The sequence below is a fragment of the Podospora anserina genome, chromosome 1, assembly GCF_000226545.1.
Source record: "Podospora anserina S mat+ genomic DNA chromosome 1, supercontig 6".
NCBI lineage: Eukaryota > Fungi > Ascomycota > Sordariomycetes > Sordariales > Podosporaceae > Podospora > Podospora anserina.
Window position 1 is genome coordinate 984,699 of NW_001914851.1, and position 16,217 is coordinate 1,000,915.

Genomic DNA, 16,217 nt, shown 5'->3' on the forward strand with positions numbered 1-16,217 from the left:
CGCCGACACGAACCCCATTTAATATGTTTGGTGGTGACACGTTCGATATATCGTGCATGTTTCTCCAAGAGCGGGCAAGGTCTCGCTTTGTGTCGGTATTCTTCAAGTGATCGCATTCCTCTGCTGTTCATGGCGGCCACATGCGGTTCGCGATGAGTGTCTTCGGAAGAATAATACCATAATATCAGTGGCCTTAACAGACTGGGTCATTTCCTGTCAATCGTCAAAGGCGGTCCAGATAAGTTAGGACACTCCTGTCAGGCTGGGGACAGCCTTACATTCTGTTTCCAGCATTGACACTTCCAACAGCCAGCGTCAACTGGTGATCTACAGATGATGTCTTTCATATTCCGTGGCCATTCACTTTCTCTTCGACTTTTTGCCCTTCCCTGCTTTGTTCGGCTTCTGTTTGGTCTTGACATCTTCCGGATATCGGTTCGCGTGCTCCATGTCGAAGGCCGGCTTGTGTTTTCGAAACAACAGCATGGCCACCCTTGCGTCTTCGATACTGCTGTGCTGGCCCGTTTGGATCTCCAACCCCAGAATTTCCTTCGCCAGTGCTTTCAAAGCAGGCTTGGGTCCGTTCCCGTACTTCTTGAACCCCGAAAACTTGGCTGTATCCCGTATCATCTTCATTGGATGATCAAGGTCAAGACACTTGAGATCATGCTTGACATCGTGACCGACAACTATCCTGCCTTTTAAAAGCTCGGCTACTTCAGCCTGAACTTCAGAAAACGGCCGGGCATCCCTCATGTGTTTTGGCGCGATGCCAGACACGGCAGTTCGCCAATCCGTGACCTTTTCGCGCTGGAGAACGTAGGAGTCGTAGATTTGGGTGCCATGGAAATCAGTTATTGAGACACGGGCGAGGGAAGAGTCAACGCCACCGGGACCGAATCCGACCATTTCGCAGTCTATCGCCAGGTATTTCGTCCTATCCAATGAAGCTGTTGGGGAGAGGCCCTGGTTGGGGTGGCTGGGCAAAGAGGACAGGAGGGTGGGGGAAATAGTGAGGTTGTAAGCTTCCGACAGTGACTCCTGGGAGATGCCATGGTTTTGCCTCAGAAACTGAATAGATGGTTGGTTCGTGAGAGGGGCCGTCGAGGTGACTGGTTGAGAAGAGACAGCGCCCATTTTTTCCGTTGAACTGGTTGCCGAGGTCGTATTTGTTGGTTGTTTCTTCGGGAAGGAGGATGTTCTGGTCCTTTTATTTTTCGGCTTTGAGTCTTGATCATCAGATGCTGACTTCCTCTTCTTATTGTTGGCAGGGGCTGAGGGACTGGCTGAGGCTGATGAAGAGGATGCTGGTTTTGAAGCAGATCCAGCTTTGAGGCGTGCTTGCAGAATCTTCCAATTCGATGAGAGTTCTGGGGCCATGATGGCGGATTCGAGAGTTGGTAATGTTATTTCAGGAGCATCCAGTCGGGATTTATGAACCTCGACAGTATTGATGATGTTCTAGGTGTTGGAGTTAAGTGAGGATAAATACATTGAGATTTGCACCATGAACGAAAGTGGACCAGTGAGGTGAAGTTTCGAAGGGGTTAGGGTTGGCACCGCGCCTGCTTGAGATTTAAGCCAGGGACTTTTTGAGCAACAGCCGCAGCCATCAAGGTGCCTGACATGGATTGTTCTGGGCCACTGGCGTGGCGCCAGAAATTGTGGACCGTGCCCCAGAAGTCCATCTTTTGGAGGGGCAATTAATTCACTGCAACAGCTCTCAAATCCTAAGCTGAACTGCAATCGAGTACTTCGTAGCCGAGTCGCATCACGACGCCCATTAACTTCCCATCAATCTCCGACAGCGCGCATCGAAATTCATCATGAGTCCTAGCGGAGAAGCAACCGCCGGCCGCGATGAGCCACGGAAAAAGGGTATCGCGACAGCAGACACTCTTGTGTAGGGATTGCTCCTTGTTCATATGTGTGTCGCATTCGTGGCTGGCTGTACTGACATCTTTCGACAGCGCTGGATGTGTCGCTTATGTTACAAAAGATGGCGAACCGCGTCGCGCAACCATTCTGGGCATCAGGGAGACAAAAAGTGGGCGCCAATGGTATGCAAACTTCGACAGCTTTAACAAACGTCTCGACGAGTGGGTGCCGCAAGCAAGGATAAACTTCGACAAGGAGGTCGAGTGGCCGAACCCCGAAAAGGATAAACCAAAGGACCCAAAGAGCAAGAAGACAACTGCCGCAACATCCAAGAAGTCACAACCGTCGAAGAAGAACCAGAAACGAGTCAGTAAAAGGGAACAGTCGGTTGCATCCGAAGGCCAGACGCCACACCCCTGGACGGAATATGTCGAGAATGGGCAACACAAGGATAAGAATCAGGAGACGGAGGAGAAATCCATGGGGAGTTTGGAAGTGGGAGGAACACCTGGCGTTCTTGGACCAGACGAAATGGAAATCGACGAAGACGAGACACCAGCCGGCGCAGCCAAAAAGGACAGCCTCGGCCCTTTTAGTCGTCAGCAAGAGATTGAAAAACTCCGGACGTCAGGGTCCATGACTCAAAATCCAGCTGAAGTATCACGGATCCGAAATATCTCACAAGTCGAGTTTGGACGGTACGTGTTGTTTCCATGGTACTTTTCGCCATACCCCGAAGTGTTCAGCCAGGAGGAGTCCATTTTCATCTGCGAGTTCTGCCTGAGCTACTACGCGGACATGAAATCTTTCTCAAGACATCGGCAGAAGTGCACACTTCAACACCCCCCGGGAAACGAGATCTATCGGGACGACTTTGTGTCATTCTTTGAGATAGATGGCAGGAGGCAGCGAACGTGGTGTCGGAACCTGTGTTTGTTGTCAAAGATGTTTCTTGATCACAAGACACTTTACTATGATGTCGACCCATTCTTGTTCTACGTCATGACGACGAGAGACGAGCGAGGGTGTCATCTTATTGGATATTTTTCCAAGGAAAAGGAAAGTACGGACGGTTACAACGTTGCGTGTATTTTGACGCTCCCACAGTATCAGCGGAAAGGCTATGGTCGTCTTCTGATCCAGTTCTCGTACGAACTTTCCAAGATTGAGGGCAAACTTGGATCACCGGAAAAGCCGCTCTCAGATTTGGGTTTGCTGAGTTACCGCCAGTACTGGTCAGAAAACATCATCGACCTGCTGCTTGGCTTTAGCGAGAGAGATGAGAAGTGCACCATCGAAACCATTGCACAGCACCTTGCCATGACGGCGACCGACGTTGAGCATACCCTTCAGGCACTAAAGATGCAGGTCTACCATAAGGGTGAGCACAAGATCGTGCTGTCGGACAAGCTGGTGGAACAGCGGGCCAAGAGCAGAGCGAAACAAAAGAGACTGATTGATCCTGAACGGATCCAGTGGAAGCCACCCGTGTTTACAGCATCATCAAGAACTTGGGGTTGGTAGGATGATCCCAAACTTAGACTTATGTGGTTAGGGGTAGGCTCAATGGGAAACGAGGGCTTGCCAGTTCAACTTATTCTTGAGAGCGTACCAGCTGCAACTTTGGAAATACTTTTGGCACCCTCTCGACAGGAAAAACAGTCAGTCTACGCGACTCGACTTTCTGAACGCGAGGAAATGGACTGGTCAGAGTAGTAGAGAGGACACGCTGTGTAAAATAGGTAATGTAGATGATTATACGACAACCAATGATGACGGTATACGCATGTATTGAGTACCGTGTGCAGATTATATGCATATCTTCATAACGGGGCAATTAAACAGGCCCCCACACTCGCGCTACCCCTTTTTTACTAAATCGCGTGTCTCGCGTTTTCTCGCGTTTCTATTGACTCGGTGGATCTTCCGTCTCTATCCCTGACAACGCAACTTCTTTGCGACAATCTTTCATCCCAGTCAATTTTCCCCGCCTGGTTTTGGTCGCATTTACAACCAAACAACCCAACGAGCCACTACTTCAGCTGTGTCTCTTACACCGGCTGTAAAGAGACGATAGACGATTCCACTTGTACGAGAAACGAATTCAATAATAACGAAAAATGGCAACACCATCAGCCTCCAGTGATGCTGGGTTCATGATGTCGGATGGTCTTTCGAGGACACCCCGCGCCGGCGGGAGACAACAGTTCCCTTCCAGCGGGAGACCTCTTCCTTCGGAAAGTCTGGGTGCGCCCAGCGACGATGAAGGTGGTGGCGGTGGTGATGGCTTTGCAGACGATCAGGTTCCAGTGAGAGCCAGACCGACAGATCCCGCCAATATTCCCCGGGTAGAAGATAGCATTGGACGCATGGTGCAGGATCACTTTGAGAATTTTATCGAAGGGTATGTTGCCTTGTCCCTTGCAGAAGCGACCAGCACTGACAATTCAAGGATAGATTCGTCGAGACACCGACTTCCTCTGGCCAGCCTACCTCCTCAGCTGTGACCACAGACCGCTATTATGTCGCCCAAATCCATGGCATGCGTACCTATCAGTTGTCAACCCTATATGTCGACTACAAGCACCTTTTGAGCTGGAGCAACGGCGCCCTGGCCGACGGTATCATGAACAACTACTATCGTTTCCTGCCCTTCCTGACAGCGGCGCTCCACAACCAGATCGCGAAGCACGAGCCTCAATACTTCAGGGAACACAGACAACCAACCGCCTCAAGCCAGCACCACGGCACTGGTAGCAGCACCCTGGGTGGAACTGGTACGCAGTCCGAGATGAGCAGCAAGACCGCCAACCAGCAAACTGACAAGCTGTTCGCCATCGCCTTCTACAATCTCCCCCTTGTTTCCCGAGTCCGGTCAATGCGAGCCAGGAATGTTGGCCAACTATTGAGCATCAGCGGTACCGTTACCCGCACATCTGAAGTCAGGCCCGAACTGGCCCTCGCGACGTTTGTTTGCGAAGGCTGCAGAGCTGTTGTTCCAGACGTCGAGCAGACCTTCCGGTATACGGAACCCACCCAGTGCCCCAATGCTACTTGCCAAAATAGAACCGCGTGGAGGCTAGACATCCGGCAGAGCACCTTCGTTGATTGGCAGAAGGTCAGGGTGCAGGAAAACAGCAGCGAAATCCCTACAGGGAGCATGCCAAGAACGATGGATGTGATCCTCAGAGGAGAAATTGTGGACAGAGCAAAGGCAGGTGAAAAATGCATCTTTACAGGCGCCTTGATTGTGGTTCCAGACGTCAGTCAGCTCGGGCTTCCGGGTCTCAGGAAAACGGCGGTGAGGGATGATAGGGGTGCTGATGCTGGCGGGAGTGGTGTTGGTGGTTTAAAGGCGCTTGGTGTCAGAGATCTGACCTACAGACTGGCCTTCCTGGCGTGCATGGTCACGCCGGATGTGTCTTCTCTTGGTGCCTCTGGTGAGGCCCAGATTGTGGACATGATCGGCAGCCTGAACGGTAATGTGGCGGTCGAGACGGCGGATAGCTTGAAGGAGATGCAGGATGCCACGCTGAGCTCCTATACACAGGCTGAGGTGGACGATCTCCGTGCCATGGTACACAGTGATCACATCTATTCCAGACTGGTGCAGTCGATTGCGCCAATGGTGTACGGCCACGAGATTGTGAAGAAGGGTATCCTCCTGCAAATGTTGTCTGGAGTGAGCAAAAGCACGGCAGAGGGGATGCAGCTTCGTGGAGACATCAACATCTGCATCGTCGGTGACCCATCAACCTCCAAGTCTCAGTTCTTGAAATACGTCTGTAACTTTGCTCCACGGGCAATCTACACTTCTGGCAAGGCCTCCTCCGCCGCCGGTCTCACGGCCGCAGTGGTCAAGGATGAAGAGACTGGAGAGTTCACCATCGAAGCCGGCGCTCTGATGCTTGCGGACAACGGCGTCTGCTGCATTGACGAGTTTGACAAGATGGATATTGCCGACCAGGTCGCCATCCACGAAGCGATGGAACAGCAGACAATTTCCATCGCCAAGGCCGGTATCCAGGCCACCCTCAATGCTCGCACCTCTATTCTCGCTGCCGCCAACCCTGTTGGAGGTCGGTACAACCGCAAGACATCTCTCCGCGCCAACATCAACATGTCCGCTCCTATCATGTCTCGCTTTGATCTTTTCTTCGTTATTCTCGACGAGTGCAATGAGCAGGTTGATCGTCACCTGGCCTCTCACATCGTCGGCATCCATCAACTCCGTGACGAGGCCGTCGTCCCAGAGTTTTCGACCGAACAACTCCAAAGATACATCCGTTTTGCCCGAACTTACAGGCCAGAGTTTACCGACGAGGCCAAAGAGGTGCTCGTGCAAAGGTACAAGGATCTCAGAGCCGATGACGCGCAGGGCGGCATAGGCAAGAACAGCTATCGCATCACGGTCAGACAATTGGAAAGTATGATCAGATTGTCAGAGGCCATCGCCAAGGCGAACTGCGTTGAGGATATCACGCCAGATTTTGTCAATGAGGCCTACAACCTGTTGAGGCAAAGTATTATCTCTGTGGAACACGATGATGTCGAGGTTGATGAGGAGGATGAGCAGCCTGTTGAGGACGGGGCTGCCTTGAGAGCGGCTGCTGACGCAGCTTCGGGATCTGTTCCTCCTGAAGCTGATGGCGAGGGTGATACAGCCATGGGAGATGCATCCGCTGCCGCTGTGCACAAGGAGAAGCAAACGGTTTCGTATGACAAGTACATCTCCATCGTGAACTTGCTTGTCAGCAAGGTTGCCGAGGAGGAGACATCTGGAAGCGGCGAGGGCATCGAGGGCGAGGAACTTGTTCAGTGGTATCTGGAGCAGAAGGAGGAGGAACTGACTGGCGAGGAGGACTACGAGCAGGAGTTGGCACTGGCTAAGAAGGTGCTCAAAAAGATGGTCAAGGTGTGTACCTTTCAATATCACACGGTTGTGAATCGATTTGCTGACATGGGCGTAACAGGACAACATCCTCATGGCTATTCGTGGCGAAGGCATGCAAGAAGATACGGAGAATGGCCAGGCCGGACCCTCGGCCGCGGCGCAGAAGACTGTCTATGTCCTGCACCCCAACTGCGCGGTTGAGGATGTATGAGCTGGTCTACCGCATGGCGAGACACCTAGAAATCTGGAGAACGGATAAGCGCGTAAGCATGGCAGGGAAGGAAAAGCGAATTGGCTGGGAGCATGGAGTTGTATATCGCCTGGTTTTCAATGATACCTACTTTTGAGACTGTGATTCAACCGTTCCACACAGGTGTAGATGCTAACTGACCAGCGTTTGTCCCAGCTAGTTTGAGCGGGGGCGTCAAAGCATCAGATCATTGTTGCTTTTTCCCGCAACTTTTTGCGTGTACTATTTACAACCATACCTATCACCAGTAAAAACAATCTTGCCAAAACTTTTCATCAAGTCAGAGCCGGCGCCTTCGGGTCCTCCAAGCACTGATCCACCCTCATCAGCCTCTTCCCGCTCGCTTTGGCCAGTTTGATAAACTCGGGCAACAAGTCCACCGTGCTTTGGTGCAGGTAATGCATCACCATCAAGTTCCCGCCCTTGGCCAGATCGCGCTTGAACGCATCGAGCTGCTTGTTGGGAGTGGATGATTCAGCCCAAAGCCAGTCCTCCACGTCGATGCTCCACCCAACAATATACGGCTCTGGATCGTTCAGGTTTGCCGCCAGGCGCTGTCTCATTCTCGCACCTTCTGTTCCGAACGGAGGGCGAAAGTAGGACGACCGTAGGTTTGGAAACACCTGGCGGACGGCACCAATGTCGTTTTGGATCTCCCAGTCGATGGCTTGCTCGGTGGCGAGGCCTTCCATCTTGGGGTGCGTGTAACTGTGCAGGGCGATCTGGTGGCCGCGAGAGGCCATGTCTTTGTACGCTGCTGCCAGGCCGTTGCTCTGGTCTAGGAGGGGCAGGCCAACGGTGAAGAAGGTGAGGGGGATGTTGGCTTCTTTGAGGATCTTCATGACCTGGGGGATGTACTCTGGGTTTCCGTCGTCAATGGCAAAGGCGAAGGAGTTGGGGCGGGTGCAGGCGAACACTAGCCTGCCCGAGGCTAGCTTGGGCGGGATCTTGAAGTTGGACGGGATGGAGGTGACGATTTCGATCTTGGTGATTGTTGTCGGCTCTGAAGTGTAGAAGCCGCGGAGGTTGAAACCAATGACGCGCTGGAGGTTGATGCTGAAGTGGGTGATGGGGACGTAGATGTCGGAGGTGGTTGCGTAGCGAGAGGCTTCCACGGAATCCCAGGTCTCGGGGTAGGGAGCCATCGTCTCGTTGCACTTGGAGTTGTGTTGTTGGAGGGCGATACTAAACTTGTTGCTACCCGAGTACGCGATATGGAGATAGCCTCCTGTCAGGTTGCGGAGGTCGGCGCACTTGTTGGCCAACTGAGTGTTCCAGCTTTGATCAGAGTCGTTGGTACGGATTGTAATGGCGTTGTTGCCAAATGTGACCGCCATGCCCTCATCCGGACCGTGCCATTCGCCCAGCGAGTTGGTATTTTCGTTGGAGAATGTGTCAATAACATAACCCTTGGCACTTGGGGTTGCCACCTGGGTTGTTGTGCGCGTGAGGGCAGAGGGAGCTGGTGACGATGCTGGCGCGACGTACTCGGTAGCTGTCGATCCGCAGTAGAAGGATATGGGGCCGAGGATGACGCCCGCATTGAGGCCGGAAAAATAAATCATATCCAGCTTTGTCGTATCGACGCCACTGAACGCTGAAAAGGGGAAGGAGTACAGCTTCTCGGTGCCATCGAATGTCCACTTTAACTGCGCTGTTGTCAAACTAACCGTCTTGACGTTGTTTGAGCCGCAACTATCGGACCATCCCAGAGCCACTGAAAAGCTTGTGCCTCGTGCCGCCCTGACCCTGAACGAGATGCCTCCGTATCTGTTGTTGGCATTCAAACAACCAAACTGACTGTAAAAGTACGAGTTGGCATCTTTGGGGTAAAGGAGGACCCTGTTGTTGCTGACAACGACACTTGACATTGTTCCATCATCGCTCGTTGCTTGCCCCATAGCGTTGTAGCCCAAGAATGTAAGACGGGACTGAGAAGCCCAGTCATCAATCAATAAGTTGGAGCACGTTGCGGGCTGGCTGGTGGTGACTGGCGGTGCTATTGTGGATCGAGTTGCGGTAGGGACGATGGTTGATCTTGTCGGTACACCTGAAAACAATTAGATGCCTAAACAATTCACTCCAACGAGTGGGATCATACTTGTTGAACCAGGGGACGTTGGCTGAGCCACATTCCCGCATATCCATGTGATATTGCCAATCGACCATTGAACATTTGACTGTGAAAATACAGCCCAAACCCAACCGACAACAGCATCGTAGTTGGGTTCGTTGTCAAAGCCGACCAAGGGAACATTAATTGTCTGGCGGCTTCCGGTCAGGTTCTCGATGATGGTGTAGTGACTCTTGTATGTCCCGTCGTTGGCGCTACAAGACGAAGTTGTCTGAAGCTCTAGAGCAAACGAAGCACCGGCAGGGCCCTCGACAGTGAATTGCAATCCTCCATATCCGTTTGTAACGGCAGGTTGGCATTCGAATGATTCATAAAAATACGAGGTGGTATCCTTGGGGGTGAAGACAACTTGACCTGTCCCAGCCGCAATGAATTCCATTGAACCGTCATCTGTTCTCAGTTAGACACCAGAAGACAGCAATACGAAAACTAACCCACCGCCGTTTGGGGATTCAAGGTTATTGACACCGCTGGTCCATTTGGTGAAGTTGTCGATAAGAAGATTAGATGTGCAGGCTTGTGCGTTTACTCCAGAGGCAGCCAGCATGCCAGCCAGCCCGGCGGCGAACCAACGCTCGAAGAACATGTCGGGTGTGTCAGACAGTTCTGTAAATATGAAGGAGCAGGGTGTTTATCATGGGCCAAACTTCGAGGAACATTGCTTGTATATGTATTCTCCGCTTCGCCTCTGAGATGCAACAACTACGGCTAGGGATTTCGGTTGGCGACATGCCCGATCGATCCATGGAGAAAGAGGAGTTTGGAAGCTGCCCCTAAAAACGAATGTAACAAAGTCGATGGTTCAAGGACCACAGTGAAACGTCGAGTGGGTTCAGCTTATAGGGCTTACGCCATGAACACCCATTTCCTGGCAAGAAAAATAGAGTGAGGCGGCATGGATGAAGGGGTAAATTCGCAGCTGGCGAGCCAACCTTGCAGCCACCCTCGCTTACCTCCGCGGATTGCAACTTCGGATTTCTTGGTGAGCTTGTGCGTTCTTGTGAAAGCTTGTCCCAACATTGCCGCTCAGGGCCATGAACCATGATGTGGAGCGAATATCGAGCTGACCTAGCAGCATCAAGAGATGGCGTATTCGAGCATACATAGCCTGGCCATCTCGTGTACACACAGCAAAATCGCCAGTGTGTAGCAACAAGAGTCATCGTTCCGCTTTCCGGCTTTTTCGGGCGTCCTCAAAGGAACAACACCAAATGTGCTCCAAATGAATGCTGGCAGCTGTGAGCAAGTTTGCCAGTTTGCCATCCATTCTCGCTCTCAGCGCCTGATGAAGATGTTGGTGGACGTTTAATTTAGCAGTGCGGAGACTTCTCGGCACTCGCATCGTGGCAGCCAAGAGCTTGGCACGCAGATCCCGTACTGCCAAGGTCCTGGGGTCGAGCTTGGATCCAGGGGTGAGGCCCAGGTCCCTTACAGATGGTGTGATGGCGAGGATGGTTAATCAAGAGAGCATCAAATGGGTCGGTTCGTCGGCACGATTACCTGGAGCTTCTTTGCGATGGATCCTTTTTCTGTTTGAACGTTACTTCGAATTTTTATATGGTTTCACGCCAGCGAGATGGGTATTCAGCCGAGTGGCTATTTTCTGCACCTCAGCTCGTTCCAGTCGGCAATCGAGAACTTCAAGGCTGGCGGCGGGGTTTGATTGGAATACATGAGCAGTTCTGTCGATAATTCACGCACATGGAACAATCCATGGCGTGTTTGCCGAGCATAGGTAGGCTGCCATGCCTAAAGCCTTGATCCAACAACATACATCAATACATGTCAAGCAACACAAGAAATGGCATTCATATCCTGATTATCGCCGTGGTAAGATGTCGATGCATTTCGGGGCCTTGTGTCTTTGAGTGAGCGTTTCTCTTCCGAGCATAGAAAAGGAGCCCCCTCTTCACAAGACCCCAATGCCGCACCTGCTCAATGCTACATATAGTTCTCAGTTTGTATTTATATGCAGTAGAAGGCTCATGTTGGCATACCTGGTAGATACCAAGCTGTGGTTCAAAGTTGCGTCATCTTGAACTGAGCAATTGACATCGTTGACAAGGGCCCGCTGTGGAGTGTGTTATCTCCACGTGATGATACCCGCCCCGCTGAAATGCCACCCAATTGGCCCAAACACACTTGGAACCCCACTGCAGCAGTCACCACCAATTGCTCCGCCGACAACTGAACCCACTGCACTGAGGAAGTCCCAGTCTCCAGATTCGATACGCATCCCGTGTTTGCGACAGAGCCGTACTTGTCATCTAGCAAACATTTGACATTACCCGAGTTGTGTCCGTTCTCAACAGTTGTTCCCAATCTCAACTCCATGCAACCTCACGAAGATGCGGTCCAAACGCCTTCGCCGGTCCAGTCCCCCCCTCTTGCGGCCTCCTCCATAATGCGATCTCTCTCCGGGTCCCAAAAGCCACGCCCCGGTGCCTCCTCCATTCTTTTTTCGCCCACGACAGACCCTCTTTCACAGTCGGAACTCTCTTTGCCAATACGCACAAGCAGTACGAGCCGTCGTCCCCAGTCCGCCTCGCTCTTTCGGTCTACCATTCTCAACAACACCCCACCTGGCTCGCCGCGAGATGCCTCCCCAGCTTCCACCGTACGGTCCACCCGATCACCAGCCCGCACGATGACAGGGTCAATATTCGCCGGAACAGCAGGGTTCAAAGCTTCGCTCCTCGATACAGGGGCTGCTGATTCTCCCGGAGACCCCCTGAACCTGGTGTTGAAGAGCTTCGTACCCCATGTCGCAATACACGCCAGTGAGGATGTTGATGATCTGGTCAACGCAAAGGGATTTGAGAAAGGGCTGTGGGAACTTCTTCGTCCATTTGGGGAGCGGGTCATGGGAAAGGTCAATGTCAGGGATAGCAACGGGGTATCGAGAGCATGGGAGGACTTCTCACTCAGATTCACCAAGTTCGGCGATCACTCCAACTTGCAAATTCCAGATGCGCTTGCTGGGTTGAATGGGTCAGAAAAGCAGAGCGGCAGGGCGAAAGAGAGCCTGACAACGGATGTAGAAAAAGTCGTGGAGCGACATCTCAGTTTTGCCGAGGAAGCCTTCAGAGGGACGATGGAGCCACAAACACCAACAAGGATGGGATTAGACGTGGAAGCAACGTCCCCGTACTATGCCCTGTACCTTCGACGACTACTATCTGGCATGCCACTTGCGCCACATGAATCTTTCGCCCACCCAGTTGCTTGTGTTATGGCCATCAGCTCTCGGAATCCAAACCCTATCGAGGCTTTACACCGGCTTTACACAGAAACGAGAGAAGGGGAGAAGCGGTACCCCGTGTGGGTGGATGGGGAATACTTGCGGTATTACATTTTGGTGCATGACGAAGAAAATAGCGACATCAGCAAATCCATGGCCCTTTTCGAGCAGATGAAGAGAAATTTCGGCTTACATTGTCACTTGCTGCGACTAAGAAGCTCTGAAAGCGCTGAAACGGACGACGACAGCATACCATTACCAAGGAGCGACTGGATGACGGCAGCTGAGGAACTGGCAGATATTGAGGAGAGCGAGACGAAAGAGGACTTTGAGGACCCGACGCGACACATTTTCGAGTCAGATGCTACAGCAATACGGACGTTTGTCAGGGAAATGGCAACACAATCTCTGATCCCAACCATGGAGCGCAATATTTCAGTATGGAACGATCAAGTGGCCTCAAAACGGAAAGGAATCAGCGGGCGATTCATGAGCTTGTCAAAAAGATGGGCATTCGGCGGCTCAAGTCGGTCATCTGGGATAGCAAGCTCATCAAGCAATTACGATGCGTCGGGATACTACAGACCAGACAGCCCGGAGGCTATCATGCGCCGATTGGCAGACTTTGCTTTCATGCTTAGGGACTGGAAGCTGGCCATGTCGACATATGACCTCTTGCGGACTGATTTCCAAAACGACAAGGCCTGGAAATACCATGCGGCCGCCAATGAAATGGCAGCTTTTGCTCTGCTTATCATGCCACAGAACATGTCATCCAAAACCCGCATCGAGACAATCAATCAGATGCTTGACAACGCGTTTTATTCCTACCTGACACGATGTAATTCATTGTATGGAGCCACACGCTGTATAGTACTCGCTCTAGAATTGTTGCGGCTCAGAGGTGGGTCGGGGATAGACGAGGCTGTCAGATGGGGTATCAAAGTGCTCGAGTCGAGGTTAATGGGCAAGATTGGCGACGCACTGCTCAAGGAACGTATGGCAATCTGCTACGCCTCCAAGTCAGGGGCTGGGTCTCAAGCATGGGGTAGCAGGCGGCGCAAGTCGGCCCTCTGGAGCGTGCTCGGTGCTGAAGCCTGGGTCGCTCAGGAAAAGTACATCCAGGCCCAAAAATGCTTGAACGAAGCCAGAAAGATGTATTCGCTGCTGCCAGGGGAAAACGGGATCCAGAGGTTCGAGGTGGCAAGCGACTTTTTGGCCATGTTGAATGATCAGGTCAAACAAGGGTTGCAGGTTGACTTATTAGGGCCCGAGGAGAGCTTGGTAGATGTGGAGGAAGAGACCTTTGATCATGACGATAGACGGACGAGGAGGACGAGCATGATCAATCCTCTTGGAGGGGCGACCGCTGCTGGAATGGAAACGGCGCCTTTGCAGAGTCAGGGAGATGTAAGCGGCCCAATTAAGGACGGGTTTGGTTAAGGTTACCAGAGGCTGGCTGACTGAAGGAATGTCTAGTTGTGCAAAGAAACAGAGAATAGAGCAGTGATATCCCCCGACAAGTGATTGCTCTTGAAAGCTTAAACTTGACCCCTGAGTCCTTGGCCCCACTGCTTGTTGATTGATGCCTGCCGGAGAGTGCTTGGCACCGCCCTTGTGACACGCTGATAAGATAAAGAGAACCAACAGAGTCCCCTGCACGTCATTGTCCACCACCTGCTATCAATTAAACTTATCGCTGAGCTCAGTTCGAGGGCTACGCCTTTTCTTTCGAGACTGCATCTTGTCGCAACAGTTGCCTGAATTCTGGTTGCCAGGGTTGATTCGGCGCAGCCCCTCTTTGGCGCGGTTCATTTTCTCTAAACACGGGCAAGTGTTTACACCGCTCGTTGCCCTCCTTCCTGTCAACTACGACAAGCCGGTCGAGTCTCAAAACTAGATACCAATCGAGCCACACCAATCAATACATCCAGCCAACATGTCGCAAAAGTCCCAGTCCCTACTCGATTATCTAGTGCAAAATGAGCCTTCCTTCCGCAAGTATGTCTCGCGTGTTTTGTGGCCTAGGTTATCCTCGTCTGCTAACAAAATATGCCAAAGAGCCCGCCTGCCAGCCCTCTACTCCTCCTTTGCAGCCCAGCGAACTCTGAATCCCGACGGCTATGCTGCCAACCTCTTCGCCTGGCGGCGCGCCCTCGCCAAAGTTGCGAAATCCGGACTCGCACCTCCACCCACGTCATCCAGCAAACCTTCCCTGCTCGTATTAAACACAGACGAGAGGCTAGTAAGTGCCTTCGAGACGAAACAGTACGGCCGCCCACTATCACTGGGGCTGGTGATCAAAGAGGCGGTGGAAAACAAGGAGTTGGTGCCACTGAGGCAGTTCCTCGAGCAGAAGGAGAGCATCTACTCCCGCTCTTGGTCGGTATGGGGATTAGCGGGGTGGGTCCTCAAGACGGCGGGTGTGACTGATTTCCTGAAGGGTAGCGGGGATAAAGTACCAAAGGGGCAATTTGTCGTAGTGGAAAATGTCGAGGGGGCAGGCAAGGCTTTTGGCGAGGGGATCAAGGACAAGGAGGGGCGGTTCGAGAGGACGTTTACCAGGGCGCATTTTGCCAAGGTTTTCAATGATCAGCTTGTCGAAGGGGGCAGGGAGTTGTCAGATACTGATATGGATGTTTTGCTGGTTTTCTTGGCGAGGGATAAGCAAATGATAGACTATGATGGGAAGACGGTCAAGATCAGGGATGGGGAGGGAGAGCCAGAGGGCTTGACGGACGAGGACGCGTCGATTGCTCAGCTCAAGGAGTTGCTGGCTTCTTTGACGCATCAAACGCTCCTTTTGTCCAAGCGGGTCGAGGAACTGGGCGCACAGGCCAAGGAGGCGGTCACGAAACAAAACAGAGTGGCGGCGTTGGCGGCGCTCAAGAGCAAGAAGCTGGCCGAGCAAACGCTGGAAAAGCGGTATGCCACTGTCAACCAACTGGAGCAGGTACAGACTCAACTCGAACAAGCGAGCGACAATGTCCAGATTGTCAAGGTCATGGAGTCGTCATCAGACGCTCTCAAGAGCACTCAACGGCCCAAGGTGGGCGGCGTCTGAGGGGGTGGAAGAGGTTGTCGATCAGGCTCCTGGGATGCAGATGGCTGATGCCGATGAGTGTCGTGCAAGATCCTTGTTCCGAGGCCAGTGGATACAACCTGTGCTGGATGAGGGCGGAGATTGACGATGAACTCGCCGAGATGGAGAGACAGGAGAAGGAGAAGGAGAGGAAGAAGGTGGAGGAGAAGCAGCAGAGGGAAGCCGAGGAGAGGGCGAAGGAGGAACAGAAGGAGGCGGAAAGACCTGCGGAAGAAGCTGGAGGCCATTGGCGAAGTGCCTGGCAGTGCTCCTGTCAAAGATAAGGAGACGGACGAGGCGGAGGCCATGATGGGTAGGCTTACTCTCGGTTAATGATGTGATCGAACACGAGGTTTCATGGCAATCCATGTATGCTAATTCGAATCTGCGTATACTAGTTCATGCTTAATGAGAGTTGTTATGTGACAGCATGTCGCCATGACTCACTATTACACACGATTTATACAACCATTCAACTTCCCCACAATTGGGGGTTGGATTCTTTGAGTAGGGATTTTCACAGATGGCATAGGAGTTCGGTAGCATGGCGTTGTTTTGTGTAGGTATCTCATCATGTATTACCCTGAATATGATTGTTTGGAATCACGGGTGTCAGGATATCATGATGTTGTGAGAAGAGCTGGAGTCCCTATCAAATACCAACAGGATCAGGAAATGACAATTGTGTTTTTTATTCCTTTTTTGGGGGGTTTTTTCTTGGTTTTTTTTTTTTTTTTT

The 16,217-nt window shown here is 52.1% G+C and overlaps 6 protein-coding genes across 6 annotated transcripts; 4 read left to right on the forward strand and 2 right to left on the reverse strand.

Moving 5' to 3' along the window:
• Window positions 1-360: 360 nt before the first annotated feature.
• PODANS_1_24040 (uncharacterized protein) lies at window positions 361-1,380 on the reverse strand (the record flags this gene model as incomplete). The annotated part of the gene is made up of 1 exon (XM_001906697.1): window positions 361-1,380. The coding sequence occupies one exon, from the start codon at window positions 1,378-1,380 to the stop codon at window positions 361-363; it is 1,020 nt and encodes a 339-aa protein (XP_001906732.1).
• A 480-nt stretch (window positions 1,381-1,860) lies between these two features.
• On the forward strand, window positions 1,861-3,402 carry PODANS_1_24050 (uncharacterized protein; the record flags this gene model as incomplete). Its single annotated transcript, XM_001906698.1, has 1 exon — window positions 1,861-3,402. The coding sequence occupies one exon, from the start codon at window positions 1,861-1,863 to the stop codon at window positions 3,400-3,402; it is 1,542 nt and encodes a 513-aa protein (XP_001906733.1).
• Window positions 3,403-3,998: 596 nt separating this feature from the next.
• Window positions 3,999-6,973, forward strand: PODANS_1_24060 (uncharacterized protein; the record flags this gene model as incomplete). The annotated part of the gene is made up of 2 exons (XM_001906699.1): window positions 3,999-4,282; window positions 4,336-6,973. 2 exons carry the CDS (start codon window positions 3,999-4,001, stop codon window positions 6,971-6,973), a joined length of 2,922 nt encoding a protein of 973 aa, XP_001906734.1.
• A 324-nt stretch (window positions 6,974-7,297) lies between these two features.
• PODANS_1_24070 (uncharacterized protein) lies at window positions 7,298-9,535 on the reverse strand (the record flags this gene model as incomplete). Its single annotated transcript, XM_001906700.1, has 2 exons — window positions 7,298-9,072; window positions 9,124-9,535. The coding sequence occupies 2 exons, from the start codon at window positions 9,533-9,535 to the stop codon at window positions 7,298-7,300; spliced, it is 2,187 nt and encodes a 728-aa protein (XP_001906735.1).
• Window positions 9,536-11,488: 1,953 nt separating this feature from the next.
• PODANS_1_24080 (uncharacterized protein) lies at window positions 11,489-13,840 on the forward strand (the record flags this gene model as incomplete). Its single annotated transcript, XM_001906701.1, has 1 exon — window positions 11,489-13,840. The coding sequence occupies one exon, from the start codon at window positions 11,489-11,491 to the stop codon at window positions 13,838-13,840; it is 2,352 nt and encodes a 783-aa protein (XP_001906736.1).
• Window positions 13,841-14,336: 496 nt separating this feature from the next.
• On the forward strand, window positions 14,337-15,461 carry PODANS_1_24090 (uncharacterized protein; the record flags this gene model as incomplete). The annotated part of the gene is made up of 2 exons (XM_001906702.1): window positions 14,337-14,398; window positions 14,459-15,461. 2 exons carry the CDS (start codon window positions 14,337-14,339, stop codon window positions 15,459-15,461), a joined length of 1,065 nt encoding a protein of 354 aa, XP_001906737.1.
• Window positions 15,462-16,217: the final 756 nt, after the last annotated feature.